This window comes from Xenia sp. Carnegie-2017, unplaced genomic scaffold (genome assembly GCF_021976095.1).
Source record: "Xenia sp. Carnegie-2017 unplaced genomic scaffold, XeniaSp_v1 HiC_scaffold_22, whole genome shotgun sequence".
In the NCBI taxonomy this organism is placed as follows: Eukaryota; Metazoa; Cnidaria; class Anthozoa; order Malacalcyonacea; family Xeniidae; genus Xenia; species Xenia sp. Carnegie-2017.
This window is the reverse complement of record NW_025813485.1, coordinates 10,381,309-10,400,664: the sequence shown is the minus strand read 5'-3', so window position 1 is coordinate 10,400,664 and position 19,356 is coordinate 10,381,309. Positions and strand designations below refer to the sequence as shown.

The following is a 19,356-nucleotide window of genomic DNA, read 5'->3' as shown; positions in this document are numbered from 1 at the left end:
TGTAGATATAACGACAAAGCGATGCTTGCATCCGGGAGATTGAAAATTGACCTATCTGCTTGTTATCCAAATTTCATTGATTGCCTGGAATTCGTAAGATTTGGATTGCCAATCTGTGCACCAAAAATGTTCAGTGCATTCGTCATGACTATCAAACTATAGAGTGGCGATCGATGGCCAGAATTTTAGCATAATGCCATAAAACTAAAAGTTCCAATAATTGTCCAACTTTTTGTCGTATTACTAATATATACCCATTCTATAGACATACCCTAGAATCTCCTTTTTTAATAAAGATAAGTTTTCAATCTTTTGAATGCTTGTTATGCAATTGCCCTATTTTATAGTCTTATTTTAATGTTTTTGCTTCTTTCCATAAGACAAAAAAGTTGAACCACTAAATTTTACGTAAAAACAATAGCTCTGCGTTTTATTTATTCATTCTTATGATATAAATTAAGCTATGGGCAAATTAAAGCTACAAATTGTTCAAAATGTGGACCTAGTGTGAACTAAAAAATTGGTTAAAACCAGTTTTAAAAAAAATTCTTTGATCGTACATTTTTCTTCTTTCCCATTGTTGAGCATATACATCATGTTAATATAACTATACACAGACTTTTTAAAATTATTGCACATCTACATCCCGTTTTTCTAAATAACTTCCTGGAACCCAGCCTTCGTCAGACGTCCGTTGACATCTCGCATACCACCATCCACCATCACCAACTCTCAAGACATATAAAATATCACCATGCAAAAAGCTGAGCTCTGTTTCTTCAATAGATTTGTAGTCTGCAATACCGTAATATATATCAGGTTCCTCAGTATACGGCACTTCCGTAATCTATTAAAAGAAATAAACGTTGACTAAATGACGAAGTGCATATTTCTTTATGAATTTTAGATACGTCGTTTTGTTTTATGGTTTCTTTTGCCATGATGGTTTAGAATGATTTTAACCTGTCTAATTTACCCTCTACTTCCCAAGTTTGTTAGTCGTTTGAGTTTGGAATGGTTTCCTTGATGTTGCCATACGGCAACGCTGAGAGACAAAGGGTTATAATTGTGAGACATTTATAAACTATGTGCAAGGGGCATTTTACACTTGACAGAATTGTGAAGATAACTGAATTCGTTAGATAATAATCTCGTTCCTAAATTGCTCCCGCAGTCTCATCTGCCGTTTCAACGATTTCACTTCCGTTTCAAAAAAAATAATAAAGCAGCGGGGTTTTCTCTGTGTTTTAGCTATCTAGCTATATGTGTTGTACATTTTAGAGAATGAAATATTAAATTATTGTAAGTCTAAAGAAAAGTTTTTTCTTGCTTTATTCAAATATAGCGTAAAACATAATGTCAAATGCACGATTGCGTTTTACAGATCGATCCATGTTTTTGATATATACTGCATGTTGAAGTACTCTCGCATTTTTCGAAATGGATGTTGAACGACAAATATATATTTTTGGTTCTTTGGTCTCTTTGGCTGATGATCTTAAGCTTGGTTCTTCTTCTTCGACAGATGTTACTCAAGAGTCGTCATCCAAAATCACATTATGTCAATCGTGTTAATTTGCGGATTTACTAGATGCCTTTCTGATCTGTTTGTAATTTCTACGGACAACGGTAAATCTGAAATGGATTTTCAATAACTTCATTGAGCACTTATGGCTTTTTCCTGTCAGCTGCATGAATAAGGCTTTACTAACACTTTTTCGCCAAGTGTAAAACCTTTAGCACTTCTTTGCATATTACAACATAACTTGGGAAAAGCTCGTCTTTTTGATAAGTCCTCAATGGACAACTGTATGTTTTATCTTTTGTTTGTTGCACAAGTGTATGGGCCTTTGTGACGAGATTTTTTTAAAATATGTTTTGTCATCTTTATAGCTGCTTTTGTTACAGAAATTTGTTGATTTTGCCCAGCAAATTAGTCTGCACTCTGATTTCTTTTACATTTTTGAGATTGCAATTCTAAAAACAACTCTACAAGTCTACTAAATTTTACCCCTATTCATGAAAGTCGTTTTGTGACATAGGAAATAAAATATTTAGTGCAAAAGTGACATTAAAACATTAATTAGGAAACTATGAGTACAAATTTGTTTATTATATTAAGTAAAAGGAAACTAGACAAATACAAATTGCAACTCAATTAATTAATACGTCAATAAATAAAACGTAAGAGCTATTGCCTTGGCTCAGGTAATGCGATTACTTTATAATCATATATACATATTCTTTTGTAAATCAACCATACTCGTGACTGTCAAGCTGTATTCCTATGTGCCTTAAACATTCTGTGGAATGCCAAATCGTGCAAAGCTCTTTTTCATTATTCCTAACATTACTTTTCGCATGAGTGCATGTTCGCTATTAACGAGTCTAACATAAAAGATCACTGTAATGCTTACAATTCTATCAAATAAGACGAAAAGATCAACAATAACCTTCTGCTATAGCAGCATAAGATTTTTGTATGATTTCATAGACTCTGCATGTCTTTTAACAAAATACGGGTAATAAGTGCTACATCATGTGACTTGTGTCACAAATGGCTTCTGGAATTTCTTTATGACCTCTCTTGCTTCTCGAATACACTCTTCTGTCCTTGATAAGGTTCTCCAGGCTCTGCATGTTAACCTATCTGGGGGGCATGCCTTCATTACCACCCATTGCACTTCGCGTTCCGTCAATATTTTCAGTAATACCAATAGTGATGGCGTTATTGTGATAACCGCAGACTTTCATTGTTCTGAAAATTTCTTTATTCCAAATTATTTTTTGGAGTCTTCGCTTTCAATATTACAAAGAGTTGAGTTTCACAAGATGTTTCGGAAAAAATCTTTTGTATTTGTCTCCAAAATCTCCATTTCCAAACAATAGAGAAACCATTCATGAATGAACAACATCATTTTCCAAAAGCGTATGCCAAATAAAGCTTAATTTGAAAATCTAATGAACATTGCAGAAAGTTGTCATGAGAACATTATGATTGAATAGATCCATTTCAATGGCTATTTGTAAGGCAAAAGCTAAATTACAATTGCTTAGTATCTTTTATATTTTTTCCTAGTAGCTTAAAATTGTGCTTGGTGTCGGAGGGTTTGAGATACAAACCTTTGTTAAAAACGTGTTGCAACTTCTGTTATTGTTTAGTACGCAGATAATTTATAGGTCAGGCAATTTTTTGTATGATAAGGTGCTCGTCTTTCTTTAGGAGTGACAACAAGGTCAATTTATATTCATTATAATAGCAAGTTCATTTTTCTTACTGGCCATATTCGTTTTCATAAGCCACTCCTCCCCCCTCCCCCTCGGAGAAATGAAGCATATATTTTACTTAAGCAAAAATTTAAGAAGTTGTGATTCAAATCTTTTGTTGAGGCTCACGCCAAAGATAATTAGACTGAAAATGGTTGATTCGTGGCATAAATTCTTTAAAGATATTATCTGAATGGTACCAGATTAGCTTTGTGACAAGTGTTAGAAAGTTTTCTTATAAATTTAGAAAGTTTTAGAAACTGCACTTTCTCATTCGAGTCAAATTTTTCAATATCCACTCCCTTCAAAAATAGTAGATTTGTAAAGAAACCACGTCACAACAAAAGGGAACTCTGTCCTTGGTAATTAAAGTAACGTTAAATATACCTAATACTCCTAGTTCTCATTATGCATTTTGACGTCGCAAGTTAGATAAATTAAAAGTGATATGCACAAACTGTTTTAGAATGTCCATTGTCATTTTGAAAGATCTCCTCAATAAAAGTACAACTCAGATAGCAAAATTTTCGTGCTTTAAAGCATAGGTAAACCATGCTGGCTGGTTAATTTTTTATTTGTTGCCAAGAAAAATTCATTGCTTTTCTATGGCATTTTGTAACAATAAACATCATTGCCATAATTTCTAATTAGCAGCAATTTTAAAAACACGACGAGGATGTTTCGACATTATCAGAATGCCATCTTCACTGAAGATGAATGCCATCTTCACTGAAGATGGCATTCTGATAATGTCGAAACATGTTTGCTCTCAAAAAAATCGTCGTTTTTCTCAAGTGTTTTTTAAACATCATTGCCATGGACCATCTACGTGTACTTACAATTTGATAAAATAACATTTTACCGTGGTATTTTCGTCCTCATCATCAGACCATTCACTATCATCTGACCATTCATTTTCATCATAGTCATCATAATCATCGCCTTCCTCGACACTTTTTGTCAAAACATCATTGTACTCTTCTTCATTATTATTGGAAACCCTTATATTAAAGCAGGACATGAAATCAGACACTTGTACTAAAGAACAGAGATTATTCTTTGTGATGTGCAATTAAAGTTAAGTCTTATTACTTGTAGCGCAGCGATAAACCCCTTTTTAAAGAATTTTAAATGGAGGAGGGGAAGTAGCACAAGGAGACCTCAATGGCGCAATAAAAGGGAAATGCTGATTGGTATCAAAAAAAGCTCGTGCAAAATTTTGAAATCAGTTGTCAAATTACCCTCTTTTCTGTACTCAAAATCTTTAAAAGTATGCTAAGATTTTCGCCAAGTGCGCTTATATTAACATAAAATATATGAAAAACGTAAGAAGAGAGGCTATCTTTTTTTACCAGAAAATATTTTTTCAAAATATCTTATATGACGTGCAACATATGCATCAAAATCTGATGCCAAATATAACTCTTGTCTATAAAAAACCAAATTTCGCTCTACAGTTTAAGATTTCCATTTTGTAGACAAATATATCAATATTTCAAAGTATGACTTGGCATTATTACAATATATGGGCGTCAAACGGATGCATCATATAGATGTAATACATGTTTGAAAATTCACTGAGATCTGTTTTTTTTCAGTTTGAAAACCTGGAAAATCACCCAATACATTTTAGACATTTTAGAATCAAAATTGCGTGAATTGTATACATTGGCAATGCGTTCAATATTTATATATATATCTAAATGTTGCTTAAAAGTAAAAGTTTCTCCGGATTGTATAAAACGATTTTACAATCGAGACTTCATCAGAATGAGGAAGTTATCTATTTACAGTTGCTTTTAGCTTGTAGACGCTTTGAGCGTCAAACTGGATTAGCGGGTGGATTAATGTGATTGGATGGGGTGAAATGCGTTGCCATGGGTTTTGGTGTATTGTGAATATGATCGGTGTTAATATTATTAGAGTGTAATGCTGTAGTTTTGGTGTTGTTTGTAGTTTTTTTGTCCTTTTTCTTTAGTTGTGAATATATGATGGGTATGTCGATATGTCTGTTTATTGTGTCGCTGTCTTTACTGTACCAAAATTCGCGTGCGTGTTTAGTCTGTGCGCGTCCGAGTACTTTAGTTTCTGTCCAGTAGAATGTGTAGTTGTTTCCGTGGGTATGTTCGGCAGGTAGTGAGTTCGGATCTCGACGTTTTATGGCGTTTTTGTGTTCTGTGAGTCTTGTTTCGATTTTCTTTGATGTTTGTCCTATGTATTGCTTTGAACAGTCTTTACATGGTATCATGTAGATCGCGTCAGTTGTACCATGAATTATTGTTTTGTCTTTATGTTTGGTGAAATATGATTTGAGTTTTTGTGTAGGTTTGTGGGCGACGTTAATATTAAATGGTCGAAGAAGTCTGGCAGTCATTTCTGATGTTCCGTTTATGTATGGTAATGTGACGATTTTTACTATTTCGTCCGGTTTTTTGTTGCTTTTGTCGGTTTGTGTTTTGTTTTGTATTTTGTATATAGTTTTGTTTATGAAGTTTCTAGGGTAATTGTTTTTAATAAATGTGGAGTATAAGTAGTTGTGTTCTGTTTTTTTGGCTTCTTCCGTATTACAATGAGTGTTTATCCTGTTGAAAAGTGTTCGAATGCAGCTTATATTGTGTTGTGTTGGGTGATTGCTGTTGAAATCGAGTATTTGGTCTGTGTGGGTGGTTTTGCGGTATACTTGTGTGTTTAGTGTACCGTCATCTGTTCTGGTTAGTAGGATGTCGAGGAAGGTAAGTTGTTTGTCGTGCTCTTCGTCTTTAGTAAAGGTAATGTTCTTTGTGGTATTGTTTATGGTGTGTAGGATTTGTTCAGTTTTGTCTTTCTTGACTATGGCAAAGATGTCGTCGACATATCTTTTCCATAGTCTGATGTTTGTGTTGTTTGTGACTGATTGTGTTTCGAGGTGTTGCATGACAGCTTCTGCGAGGAAGGTGGATAGTGGTGATCCCATTGGTGCGCCTGAAATTTGTCTGTAGTATGTGTTTTGGAAGGTGAATTCAGTCGAGAGGCAAAGGTTGAGTAAGTCTAGGATGTCATTTTTGTCTAGTTGTGTTGTAGCTTGCCAAGTTTTGTCGTTTGTGAGTAGTTCGTTTGTAATTTGTTTGGCGATGTCTAGTGGTATGGATGTGAAGAGTGATGTCACGTCGTAGGATATCATGATTTCGTCTGGTCGTAGTTTAATGTTTTCAATACTGGCGAGGAAAGTGGTGGCATTTCTGATGGTGTGAGGTGAATTTTGACTAATGGATACAGAATGTTATAAAGATATTTTGAAAGTTCATACGTAGGTGATCCTGGAAGCGATACGATAGGTCGAAGTGGGTTGTTTTCTTTGTGGATTTTTGGTAGTCCGTAGAATTTGGCGGTGGATGCGTCATTGGGTCGGATTCTTCTGTAGTCGTTTTCGTTTAGTTTCTTTTTGTCTTTTAGTTGTTTCAGTTTCTGGTTGATGCGGTTGGTGGTCGTTTTGCTGGGGTCTGTGTGGAGAAGTTCGTTGGTGGTGGTGTCTTGTAGGAGGGTTTTGGCTTTGTCGATGTATTCTGATCTGTCCATGATAACTGTTTTGCGTCCTTTGTAAGCTCGTAATATGATTATTTGGTCGTCGTTTTGTAGGTTTTTAATTGCTCGTAGTTCTTCGTAGTTTAGGGTGACAGGTGGTTTGTGGCAGAGGTTATTTGTGATTTTGTGACGAATGTCTTCTTTCGTTTGGTCTGTTAATTTGGTGTACTTTAAAGCGGATTCCAGGTCGGCAACGTAGTCAAGTTTGTTCGCGTCTTTAAAGTTGTAATTTAATCCTTTGTTTAAAATTTTAGTTTGCTGTTCGGTTAGTGGTTTGTTCGAGATGTTTGTGACAAATTCGTTTGTGTTGGGATGGAGTTGTTTGTAAGATCTGGATTCTTGTAATTTTCGATGATGTTCGTGGTGTCGTTTTGTTCTATATGCGGATGTTGCTTTTTTGATGGCTTCATTAATGGATTTGGCGTCTAATTGTGTAGTGTATGTTGTTACGGTTTCTCGATGTTCTTGTAGTTTATGACGGTAGATTCGTAAGCGGTTGTGGGCATCTGATATGAGGACGTTTAACATACGGCGGCCGTTTGATTGTGCAATTTGTTGAGCGTGAGTTGTTTTTAATGGTGGTCGGTAGTTGATGCTGTTTGGTAGGATACGTTGTTGTTTGCATTTGTGTAGGAAGTGAAGCTGCTCCAATGTCGATGACTCTATACGTACGAATAATTCCCATTTTCCTGTTCTTCTGAGAATATCTATCCCATATATCGATTTTATAAGTTTGAAAATTTGTAATTCAGGCATTTAATACATAAAAGATAAAAGTTTCTCCGGATTTTAAGTGATTTTTTTTTTAACCAGAACAGATGACGGTACACTAAACACACAAGTATACCGCAAAACCACCCACACAGACCAAATACTCGATTTTAACAGCAATCATCCAACACAACACAAAATAAGCTGCATTCGAACACTTTTCAACAAGATAAACACTCATTGTAATACGGAAGAAGCCAAAAAAACAGAACGCAAATACTTATACTCCACATTTATTAAAAACAATTCCCCTAGAAACTTCATAAACAAAACTATATACAAAATACAAAACAAAACACAAACCGACAAAAGCAACAAAAAACCGGACGAAACAGTAAAAATCGTCACATTACCATACATAAACGGAACATCGGAAATGACTGCCAGACTTCTTCGACCATTTAATATTAACGTCGCCCACAAACCTACACAAAAACTCAAATCATGTTTCACCAAACATAAAGACAAAACAACAATTCATGATACAACTGACGCGATCGACATGATACCATGTAAAGACTGTTCAAAGCAATACATAGGACAACCATCTAAGAAAATTGAAACAAGACTCACAGAACACAAAAACGCCATAAAACGACGAGATCCGAACTCACTACCTGCAGAACATACCCACGGAAACAACCACACATTCGACTGGACAGAAACTAAAGTACTCGGACGCGCACAGACTAAACACGCACGCGAATTTAAAGAAGCTTGGTACAGTAAAGACAACGACACAATAAACAGACATATCGACGTACCCATCATATACTCACAACTAAAGGAAAAGGACAAAAACTACAAACAACACCAAAACTAAAACACTACACTCTAATATTATTAACACCAATCATATTCACAATACACCAAAACCCATGGCAACGCATTTCACACCATCCAATCACATTAATCCATCACTCATCCAATTAGACGCTCTAAACGTCTCCAAGCTAAAAGCACGTGTAAATAAATATTTTTCATTCTGATGAAGGCTCGAAGCAACGAGTCGAAAGCTCAATAAAAACTCACTTTAAATCCGGAGAAACTTTTATCTTTTATGTATTAAATGCCTGGATTACAAATTTTCAAACTTATATATATATATGGAGGGCACATTGTTATACATTTTGTATATTACGCTCGCTGCGCTTGCGCAGTTTGAGCGCTCTCGGGTTGCGTAGAGAGTTTCATAAAGAGACGTTCACCGCATTCGCTTTATGCATTGCTCACCTATATAGGTTTGAGCGCTCTGGTGACTCTACAATACAATCCATACAATGTGTAACCGTACGTCCTGTGTCCCAAGTGCAGGAGTCACCATTTTACTATGGTGATAGCCGGGAGGGCACATTGTTATACATTTTGTATATATATATATATATATATATTGATGAGAAGAAGAAAATACACAAAAACTACAATTTCATCCCGACAAGCCTGTTTCGTGATTTCTCACTCTTCGTGATTTCTTCACTCTTCTATATTTACGCTCTGCTCTTAAGCATCGAGCACTGTACTTACGGAGATTCAAATAAACAAAACTTCCTATATATATATATATATATATATTTGAAAATTGGTAACCCAGGCATATTATGATAAAGATAAGGATTCTCTGGATTTGTTTTAAATTTTTATTAAGCTTTCAACTCGGTGCTTCGAGCCTTCGTCAACACCAATTTCAACTCATCTCAACTTATTTCAACTATAAGATGACAACGCATCTTATACCATCCAATAATATCAACTCAACTACTAACCAACCAATCAGACGCTCCAAACGCCTACAAAATCTTTGTAAATAATATATTGTCACATTCTGACGAAGGCTCGAAGCACCGAGTTGAAAGCTTAAAGTGCCCCTGTCAAAAAAATGAAACTCACGCATATGAATCTTTGTAATATGTACATAATGAAAATGGAAATCAGAATTAAATTAAAACGATTTTTGCCGAGTTATTGCGGTATGAATTGCAAAATTTTCAAATTTTAACGGCAAAAGTTTTTTAAAATCGCGAAGTCGGAAACCTGGTAACTAATACGTCACAGTAGGAACCGGTTCGCATCTCAGCTTGTTTACAAATAGTAAAATTATTGTACAAAGGTCGATATTTACAATCAAAACTCGCTCAATTTTTCTAATAATGTCCTCATCGAACTCAGACACGGAAAGTACTAGCTACCAAACAGACGACTCTGATTGGAATTATTATCCGGATATTTGATATAAAAAAGACAAGTGAAGCGTCCGCTACTAAAGACGACAAAAGCACAGATGACAACGCAGACGTTGGCCCATACAGCAATGAACCAGTTGCTGATGAAGAATGGCTTTCTAACTACCGTGGAAGAAAACAAAAATATGATGACCGTTTGAAAGAACTTCAACGTAGACTTGACGGCGAAGAGAAATATGACCAATGGTAATTATTTGATGGTTTTGTAATATAATTCGTCGGGATTTCTTTTAAATGAAATTTACAGTACAGAGCTTCTTTATTAAGTTTTGAAAATAACGTTTTAAGGTGTAAATGTGGCAATTGTCGAGTTGAGCTTCTTCACAATGTTAAAGAGTGTCAGTGTTGCACAGAAATAGAAGAGTGCGAACAAGCACTGAATAGCGACCAGCACCGAATAGCACCGAATAGCACTGCTTCCAACCTCATTTCTCTACAATTAAGGAAGAGACACAATCAGCATAACCTTTGAATGATAGTCACATTGTTTGAGGTTGAATTTTAAAATTTGTTTATACCTGGATCAAACTAAAATCGATTATTTCAGCTGAAGTACAACAAAATATTGTATTAGCACCATATTTTGCACTATGACCCATGCTGTCATGTCGTGCGTCACCAGAAATGGTAATTGATTCCAGAGCCTGTAATCTATCAAGAATCTTTCTTTGATAGTCTTTCCAGTGAAGAAAGATTGTCGGAAGCACCATTTTCTTAAGTAAGAATAAGAAATACTATCAAATTCTTCGAACAAAGAACGGTCCAAGTATTTTTAATGCAAAAGAACGTACCACTTGGTGTCTATAGAAAGACTCATTAGATATTGTAGCAAGCCCCATGTGTCGAAACATGTTGATCACTTTGGTGGAAGATCCTCCAGAAACAAGTATGGCAAAACTTAAAAGGAAGTCTCTTGCATTTACTTTTGTGTTTGGCAAAAGTGGCTGACTTTTCCAGATGTTATTCCTTTTATCGCACGCGGGGTTTCCACAGGTTGTTTTGACAACAACTAGTGTACCATCTGTTACCATTTCTACGAGCGGGTTATCTGCCTTGCAAACATGGCAAAATTTAAACGGTAACATCAACTGGGATTGGAAAACAATGTATTTTTCTTCCTTCCGTATGTTTTCTTTAGGATTCCTAAACGAAGATAGAGTCATACGGGTGCCATCAAGACATAGAATGATTCACAATTAGATAGCATTTACAAACAAGTCTAATATTTTACCTTCTGCATTCATCTTCTAATTCATCAAATTCCGATCTTCCCGATTCAGCCTCGTCTTCTATTTTAAAATCGTCGTCCGCAACCGTGTCCATTTCAACTTCGCTGTCTTCAGACTCTTCATTTACGTCGTTGCCTGCCGTCATTTCAGATTCAGCTCTGTGCTGAATGACCTCTTCGTCATTCAGTATATTGCACTGAACACCTACATAATAATAAACAAATCGAACAAGTTAATTTAAAAAAGTTTCATAAAATTATCATTTAACATAAAATGTCTTCTTTTAATTCTATTGCGTGAGTTTAGCAATACAGCTATAATAACCGGCACCACGGCTGATAAATGCCGGAAATATTATACGGGTTTCCCCTGTAGTGAAAACACGAAACGTGTGCAGTACTTATGTGCCAAACACGATACCTTTAGAACGTTTGGCTTTCACTAATTCATCGTATTTTGCTTTTAGAGCTACATATTTGTTCCATGTTTTCCTTTTCTCTTTCAGTAGGTACGCACAACCAACACAACCATCTGTCTGAGTCAAAGCGCTGTTTGTCTAAAAGAAAAAGTCTTTCTTAAAATGTATGCATAATGTCAGTAGGGGTCAACATATGTTTTGACAGAAAAGCTCACGAATGGCAAGTCAAATTGTAAGATCGCACTATACTAGCAGGAATAAAGGTATATACTATATACTTTGCTGCAAGGAACATCGCTTGGTATCTCTTCATCCACATTTAATTCCATTGGCACGCAGTGTTCGAAATCCTCTGGCTCTTCTTCTGATTCTCCTGGTCGAGACAAACTTGTGGACAATGCTTCCTTTAAAACCTTTCGAAAATGTCAACAAATTTATGTACAAAACAGTGATTCTCAAAATAGGTTCATGTGTATTTTCCTGTATTTACCATGTTTTAAAAAGCGTGCGTTAATCTCTTGAAATGGAATGAATAAACTTACCCTTCTCTTGGCTCTTGCTGACGGGGGACATTCAGCTGCAGTATTATATTTAGGGACTGCCACGACGCCAATCTCATCGGTAGCTAATCTAGGTACTTTAGCCGACAGACCAGAAAACATTTGCGAAAAATCTTCTGTTGCGAAATGTGCTGAGCAAATACTGGAATTAGGTGTTGGATCCCATTTTGCCCGTTTCAACCGTACGAAATCAATCCATTGTTTACGTCTTATTTTGGCTTCTGGCCTTTCATCTCCGGAAAACGGTATGCAATGAAGCGAGACTCCTTTTTTTACATTAGAGACATTAGAGCAACCAGCCACAATACATCTATTTGGCATTTTCTATTTTGCGTGACTTTTTCGGGCCGCCAACTACAGTACAAGAACACTTCGACAATACACGCTCTAATGTTTTCGTGGGTCAATAGGCCTGACCGGATCCTACTGTGACGTCACTAGACTGATTTGGTACCAATCTCTTATGCGCGGTTTTCGAATTTTTACTTCTCAAAATTCTATGTTCAAATGACTATAATTTCTGCACTAAATTCAGAATCGAAATTCGATTTTCAAATAACGCATGTACGTATTACAAAGATTCATATATGTGAGTTTCATTAATTAAAAGGTTGAAAATTTTCACAAAGTCTTTAGATCTTATGGCACTTAGTCAGACAGAAAACGAATAATTAGCGAATTTTGCAAACAAATCAGTTGTACAAGTAGCCAATATAATCATATGTAAATTTTGCAAACATTGCTGACAAACATTTGGTGTAAAGCATTTCAGTTTGAAAAACTAAAACGCAATGACTCAATTCCTTGCTCTGAAAAATGGTGATATATGCACTCATGATTTCTTAAAGCAAACATTCCTAAGTACAAAATTTTATGAAACTTCCTTCAAGGCCATGAAGCTATTCGTCTGTGTAATGAGGTTTTGCACTCGACAAGTAACTTTAGGAGAATTACATTCAACAAAGGTTACCTTAGAAAACACAACATACACTCTCTTGAACTGAGGTAATCGCTACTTTTTTTCAATGTCGGTTATGAAGTGTTTTCACGGGAGGAGGATGTTCAATTAAGGGTTAGGGGGAGGTAGAGCTTGGGGGGTGGGAGCCTAGCGTCCCTCAGTCTATATGTTGGAAAATGTTAAGAGATGAAAATATTTTTACACGAAGACTTCACGGTACACTAAGAACAGGTACGCTGAACGTAGACACGAATAGCCCGAGATTGATACGTATTGCAAATGAAAATGTTTTTTTATAAATACTTACGTATACAAACTTCATAAATGGGTAAAAATACATACTTAAGCTGATTATCAACCGAGCTCGTACTTCTTTCTTGTTCCCTAAATTGATAAAAAATATGATTTACAGATTTCGTTAAAAAGTGTTGACAAATCGCCCCACTGAAGGTAATGATATAATAAAATATGAAGTTATTCTTATTTTTAAAATATTAAGAAATTAAACACACCAATCAACAATGTAAGGTACACCAAAACAGTTAACAAACAAAATCCAAAAATTTCTAACTCCTTTTCTTAAAGTTCATACCAGTTAAACGAACGATAGTCTTTAGGAGACAACTCCGGTGACATTGCAAGCGATTTAGATTCTAAAAAAACAACAAAACAATTCATTACCACTTTCTTCAAAATATGTGCATTAATCCATGGTTTTTTTTATTAAACGATATGAAAAATTATAAATTAAAACACACTCAACAGCCTGCTAATTCATCTAATTAAAAAAAAGAATATAAAGTAGCTATCAAAGCATATCTCAACAGTTTTAAAGGCTCTACATGCAGTAGCGTAGCCAGCCCGCAGATTTACTCCTGCTATGTAAATTTTAAATAATTACCATCACGGTCAGTAAACACAAATATATTTGCGTATAGTGGAAGTAAAATGTCGGGCTGGATACGCAGCTGTCTACATGAGTCCAATTAAGGAATGGCGTAGCCAGCCTTTAGGTTTTATTCACTTCAGATCGTTAAAATTATTCATTTCTTTATAGCTATATCTATTGTTATCAAAGTGAGCAGACACATAAAAAATCGCATAACAAAATTAAATAGTTAGACTGGCTTCGCTACTGAGTCCATGCAAGTACACCATTTGCTATCATTACAACGCATTGGACATTCAATTACACACTTTTACTTATCCATAGCGCTGTAGAGTATTCATTAACACAAAGGAACAATCAAGGGCACTAGTCGATAGTAAATAACATTTATTTATGCCGCATAACAATAGGGAATGTTCAAGTAGCATCAACGTGGATTCAATGAAATCAAAGGAAGGATCATTAAGATAAAGCGGATATTCAATTCAAAATAACATGTATATACTTTGTACGATTAGTCCATATGAACTTTTGCGAACATAGAAAAAGTTTCCTATGAACTTTTTTGCAGATCTGAAGTCCATATGATCAGCAGCCATCTTGAAAATTAAACTTGCAAATAAAATGTGGTCGAAAAGATATTTTTAATTGTTTATATTATTTAGAATTCATTCTTCATGTTACTAAAGAAGAGATGTTTTGATATAATTAGTAAACTTTAATTCATGATGACGTTTTTTTTAATGTTTTATGGAATTTTAGCCAACATTATTGATTTAATAATTTCGTAAAAGCACTATTGCTAATGCGCATTTAATATACACGACAAGTTTTTTAAAAATAGACATGTTTGACATCTCATGATGCCATCTCCAGTATGAGTGAAATAATAAGTGATACAAGGTTTATATAAAAGTAATATGATACATAAATTACAACAATAGAAACGAAATAAGATAAATTAATGGGGAGCGTCCGAGCGTATTATAAACTAAATATTGTATTGAATTTAAAAACTTGAACATGAAGGTCAGAGTTAGTTTTGTTAATCTGGAGTGCTTCTTTGATTTTAAGGGTGAATGAGGTGTCGGCAGTGCCGATGATTTTGAAGCAAGAGGGTGAATTTCAACATCGACACTGCCGACACCTCATTCACCCTTAAAATCAAAGAAGCACTTCACATTAATAAAACTAACCCTGACCTTAATGTTCAAGTTTTTAAATTCAATACAATATTTAGTTTATAATACGCTCGGACGCTCCCCATTAATTTATCTTATTTCCTTTCTATTGTTGTAATTTATGTATCATACTACTTTTATATAAACCTTGTATCACTTATTATTTCACTCATACTGGAGATGGCATCATGAGATGTCGAAACATGTCTATTTTAAAAAACTTGTCGTGTATATTAAATGCGCATTATTGATTTAAGTTTTATGGTTTCATGCCCATTCATTGTCAGAGTCAATGTGATTGTAATCACCTTCACTCTCATACTCTTTGTCCTTATTCAATATATGCGCTTTATCGTTGTTCTCCTTATGGATATCATCTTCAGGTATATGTATATGTGTGTACGGATTGCCATAACTAAACTCTCCTGAACGCTTGCAGTAAGTTGTGCAAGCAAGATGTTGTTTGTTGCAGCTACATGCCTCTGAGCGGCATTTTTTGTCCTTTGCTTTGCACTGACAAAAAGTCCCATCAATTAACTCAGGAGGCTCTGGGTGTCCTTGAGCGATGATAGGAACTGGAATATCATCTTTAATGTCCCACCCAAATTGGTGATGTCTTTTGATTCAAACGGAGGGGCTTTTTAGTCTGCAGCTTTCCATAGCATGCCTTGTAGGTGAGGACGTAACAGATTTTGCAGCAGGTCATAACTTTCGTGCTTTTCTTGTTTTTGGTGAAAAGGTTAAAACGAGTAGACTCGATAGATATACCAGGTATCTGACCGTGCAGAGCGACGAAAAAGGGTTCTCCCGCCTTGGTCAGATTTGCTTGGCTTATTCCACTTTCACCTAGCACACTTGCCAAAACCTGGAATATCTCCGCTCAGCAAAGTGTTTAGAGCGATGATATTGCCTTTTCTAAAAAGGTAGGATGTTGTGTCACATCCGGTGACTGTGTGCATGTTCAACAACTGCAAACATTTTCAACCAAGATTATTGCAAGTTACGTTTACATCCAACACTGTTCCATCCCAGCATTCCATTTAACTTTTGACAGCAACTTAGGAAGATGAATTCAGTAGACCAACATTATAAAGACATCTGTGTCGTCACTAAGTACACGTATGACGTTTTTTCCACGCTGGCAGCTCTAATGACATATGAGACCATGGTGATATCTGCTTCATCATAGCCAAATAAGACAATACAATCAGAGTCCGTAGATGTGTTGTTCCCAAAATTGAATGTACACAAAACGTTAGCTAGCTTTCTTTTTCATGCTTGCTCTTTAAGATTACATCTCGCTTCGGAAGAGTACCAGCTATTGAAATGTCGTAGTCAATAACTACTTCAACAGTGCGCAGTTTTCTTTCGTGATCTTTTGCTGAAATTTCGAGGTATTTGTCAAAAACGACAATTTTCTCAACATAATCAGCATAGCGGCCTCAACGACCTGTCACAGAGTCAAGCAAATCGGATGTGCTTCCGCCATGAGGCCAAACAATATGATAGAAGAGCTGTGAAACATCTACAATAGCAACATCAGCACAAGGTGGTTGGATCTCAACGACGCCAAGACGTTTGACCAAATCGGACTTGCTGGCCTTGTGTAGACAACCATATTCGTCAATGAGGGAAGAATGTACTGAACATAGCTCGTACCCAGACAGTGGCTTTAGTGTCAAATTTCGTTGCTGACCAATCATTAAAGTCGGACAAAAATACTATCGAGATCAATTCTTGGCTTTGTCATCTTATTTACACCATGCTTCTTAGCAGTGTGCACCGTTTTTATTCGGGTACTGATAGCTTTGTAAAATCCACCAGGTTAGCTGCTCTTAAACTTCCATTCCATTTCCTTTTCAATTCTACAGCTATCTGACCAGTGACAGGATTGTACAGATGAGTGCGATGATCTTCTAGTGGGTATGGATATTTTTCCACACAGGGTCGTTCCTTTAAGACCTCCTTTCCCCATCTCTATAGCAGTTTGCTCCACAAATTGGTCAGCGGAAACATCGTTCCAGTATCCGTTATGATGATGACAAACCAGGTCTTCTTTCGTTAGAGGATTCATTTCTCACATTTCCAACAAGTATTTTGTGAGGTAGCAAGCATACTGCACGTGACCAGCAACGACGAAGTATGGCATCATACGCTGGATAACCACCTGCTTTAAGTGGATATTGCCCTGTCTTTCTGCCCGCTCAAACTGATGAACAATAAGCGTTGGCAAATGAAAATTATCCACCCAATGTAGGCCATTTGGGTAATCTCGAGCATCATCAAGGTACTGCTCTATCTGTTCATAAGTTTTTGGCCCAGTTGACAAAAATCGTTTCAAGAGGGCTGCCAAAACACCTCGAAAAGTACGCATCGCTTTCACCTAGGAATTGCTATTGAATATACCAGTGAGTCCTCCATAAGCTAAAGCCACATACGTATTCAACCCGATCTTTTCATCAACTTCGAAATGCATACTGGATAGATTGTGCTATGCTAAGCGACGCTTTTGTTACTTCACCTTGTGACACCAGCTTTGATATCAATCTAAGCAATTTTGCATAAGTTTGTTGTTTGTCACTAAGTTCGTAGATTTTGTTGTCGAATGGCATGCCTTGTTATTCTATTGTGATCCGTCTCACTAAGATGTCTTTACCCTCGTCCACCTTATCCACTTCGGAAATCTTTACAATTCTGCTGACATAGTCGCGAAATCCACTGATTGACGCACAGCCATTAATAGATAGCACTATTGCATCATTACCTAAATACGCAACTAGCTTCGCGAACATTTGCTTTTGTGTTAAGTGACCACCATACGTTACATACTTTTCATAAAGTTCAATAGATGTGCAGGTGCGCATCTGCCGATTCCCGTACATCTCGTCAACTAGCAATTGCATTGCTTCTTCATGCAAGGGAGAGACTGATCAGCTGTAGCAGGAGCTTTCCTGAATTCATCGTAGCAGCGAACATGGTACTAAGCTTCAACAGCAGCTAAATCATTAACACCGTTACAACGCAACGAGACTTCCCTGCTCCACGCATTATCACGATCATCATAATTAATTGATATTGTACATTGTGCTATTGAATGTCTGATCACTCTCTTATCAGCTTAATTGACGTTGTTAAAACTAAAGTTATTTTTAACGTTGAATTAGTGAATTAAAATTGCAAAACTAAATTTTTTTTTTGGAGGAAATGTATAAAAAATTGATTTACACTCTTATAGCATAATTCCTAAGTACTCTCAATAAATTTTATCCAAAATTGATATATTCTAATGTTAATGCATAAATATACTTAAAAATTTTATTCCAGTTTATGTTAACTTATGACGTCATAGTCATCAATCACATCCAAAACATTACATTTTCGAGCCATGGTTGTTGCGTAAAAATTTATCAGCATCTTCTAATGTTCTTCTAATGACGTGAAACACAACCTCGCTTTACAAATTTAAGCCTTTCTCAGAAAAAAATAATGACCAATCAAGTGTGTCTGTCGTGGCGACATTTTTTTGCGAGATTTCTTGCCAGATTTTAGAAAAAATTGAAGTACTGTTGTGTTCATCCACCCTAGTTTGTTGGGCGTTGTCGATAAATATGAAATAAACTTCTGTTAAAACATTAATACAAAATCCACTCCATAAATCGACAAATCTAATGGACACATTTGTTGCCATTCCTATTAATCAAACAAGTACTGCGGAAGATTGATGATTGTGGGAACTAATACTCATATATACATGCTATGCCGTATTAAAGGGCCGATTACATGGAGCTATTTCAGCTCGGGCTGAGTTCAGCCCGGCCAACTGGGCTCGTCCGAGGCATGATGGCCAGTTGTCGTTAATTTGTTGTCATTTTGTTGTCGTAATCATAAGCAATTGGTACACGATTACGTATGCGTGAATATTTTCAGCTGTGGTGTCAGCCCGGGATGAAATTTCACCTCGGGTAGCTTAAACCGTGCTGAAATTCCAGCCCAGGCTGAAACTGTGCCCAGGATAGAATTGTTCTCATGTAATCGCATACGCTATTTTGATAGGATATTATAACAGGCCCGGGCTGAAATTGCTCAATGTAATCGGCCCCCAATTAAGCACCCCAATTATCGATTTTCGGTAAACCCTGTCAAAGTAGCCTCTTAAAACAAAAATGAATGAGATTTTTTAAAATACCTTTGACGAGAGAGAACTGTGATTGAAGTAAACGTCGTATTTCTTGCACCCAGAGATTTTTTATATCGTCTGATGGTGCCTATAATACACACAATA

The 19,356-nt window shown here is 36.0% G+C and overlaps 2 protein-coding genes and 1 long non-coding RNA gene across 4 annotated transcripts in view; 1 reads left to right on the top strand and 2 right to left on the bottom strand.

The window, feature by feature from the left end:
* Nucleotides 1-402: 402 nt before the first annotated feature.
* Nucleotides 403-19,356, bottom strand: part of LOC124445716 (guanine nucleotide exchange factor DBS-like) — a 47,654-nt gene continuing 28,700 nt past the window's right edge. For both annotated transcript variants that reach the window (XM_046996462.1, XM_046996463.1), the window contains 5 exons: nt 19,261-19,339; nt 13,597-13,657; nt 13,347-13,388; nt 4,130-4,268; nt 403-847 (listed from right to left, as the gene is read on the bottom strand). In XM_046996462.1, the coding sequence (XP_046852418.1) occupies nt 629-847; nt 4,130-4,268; nt 13,347-13,388; nt 13,597-13,657; nt 19,261-19,339 (540 nt within the window). In that variant the 3' untranslated portion in view covers nt 403-628. The remainder of the gene's footprint in view (nt 848-4,129; nt 4,269-13,346; nt 13,389-13,596; nt 13,658-19,260; nt 19,340-19,356) is intronic.
* Nucleotides 9,828-12,056, top strand: LOC124445719. The gene is made up of 2 exons (XR_006948232.1): nt 9,828-10,025; nt 11,574-12,056. It is a non-coding gene; the product is annotated as an uncharacterized LOC124445719 (long non-coding RNA).
* On the bottom strand, nt 10,030-12,749 carry LOC124445718. The gene is made up of 7 exons (XM_046996464.1): nt 12,029-12,749; nt 11,765-11,899; nt 11,489-11,624; nt 11,071-11,272; nt 10,631-10,982; nt 10,358-10,552; nt 10,030-10,272 (listed from the first exon to the last, which is right to left on the bottom strand). Exons 1-7 carry the CDS (start codon nt 12,365-12,367, stop codon nt 10,123-10,125), a joined length of 1,509 nt encoding a protein of 502 aa, XP_046852420.1. The 5' UTR covers nt 12,368-12,749; the 3' UTR covers nt 10,030-10,122.

What these genes read in the sequence shown, in the direction of transcription:
- LOC124445718 (XM_046996464.1), bottom strand. Translation starts at nt 12,367, where the DNA reads ATGCCAAATAGATGTATTGTGGCTGGTTGCTCTAATGTCTCTAATGTA. An exon ending in GCGATGTTCCTTGCAGCAAA is followed by an intron (nt 11,625 to 11,764) that starts GTATATAGTATA and finishes TTTTTCTTTTAG; the next exon opens with ACAAACAGCGCTTTGACTCA. An exon ending in TTAGAAGATGAATGCAGAAG is followed by an intron (nt 10,983 to 11,070) that starts GTAAAATATTAG and finishes ATCTTCGTTTAG; the next exon opens with GAATCCTAAAGAAAACATAC.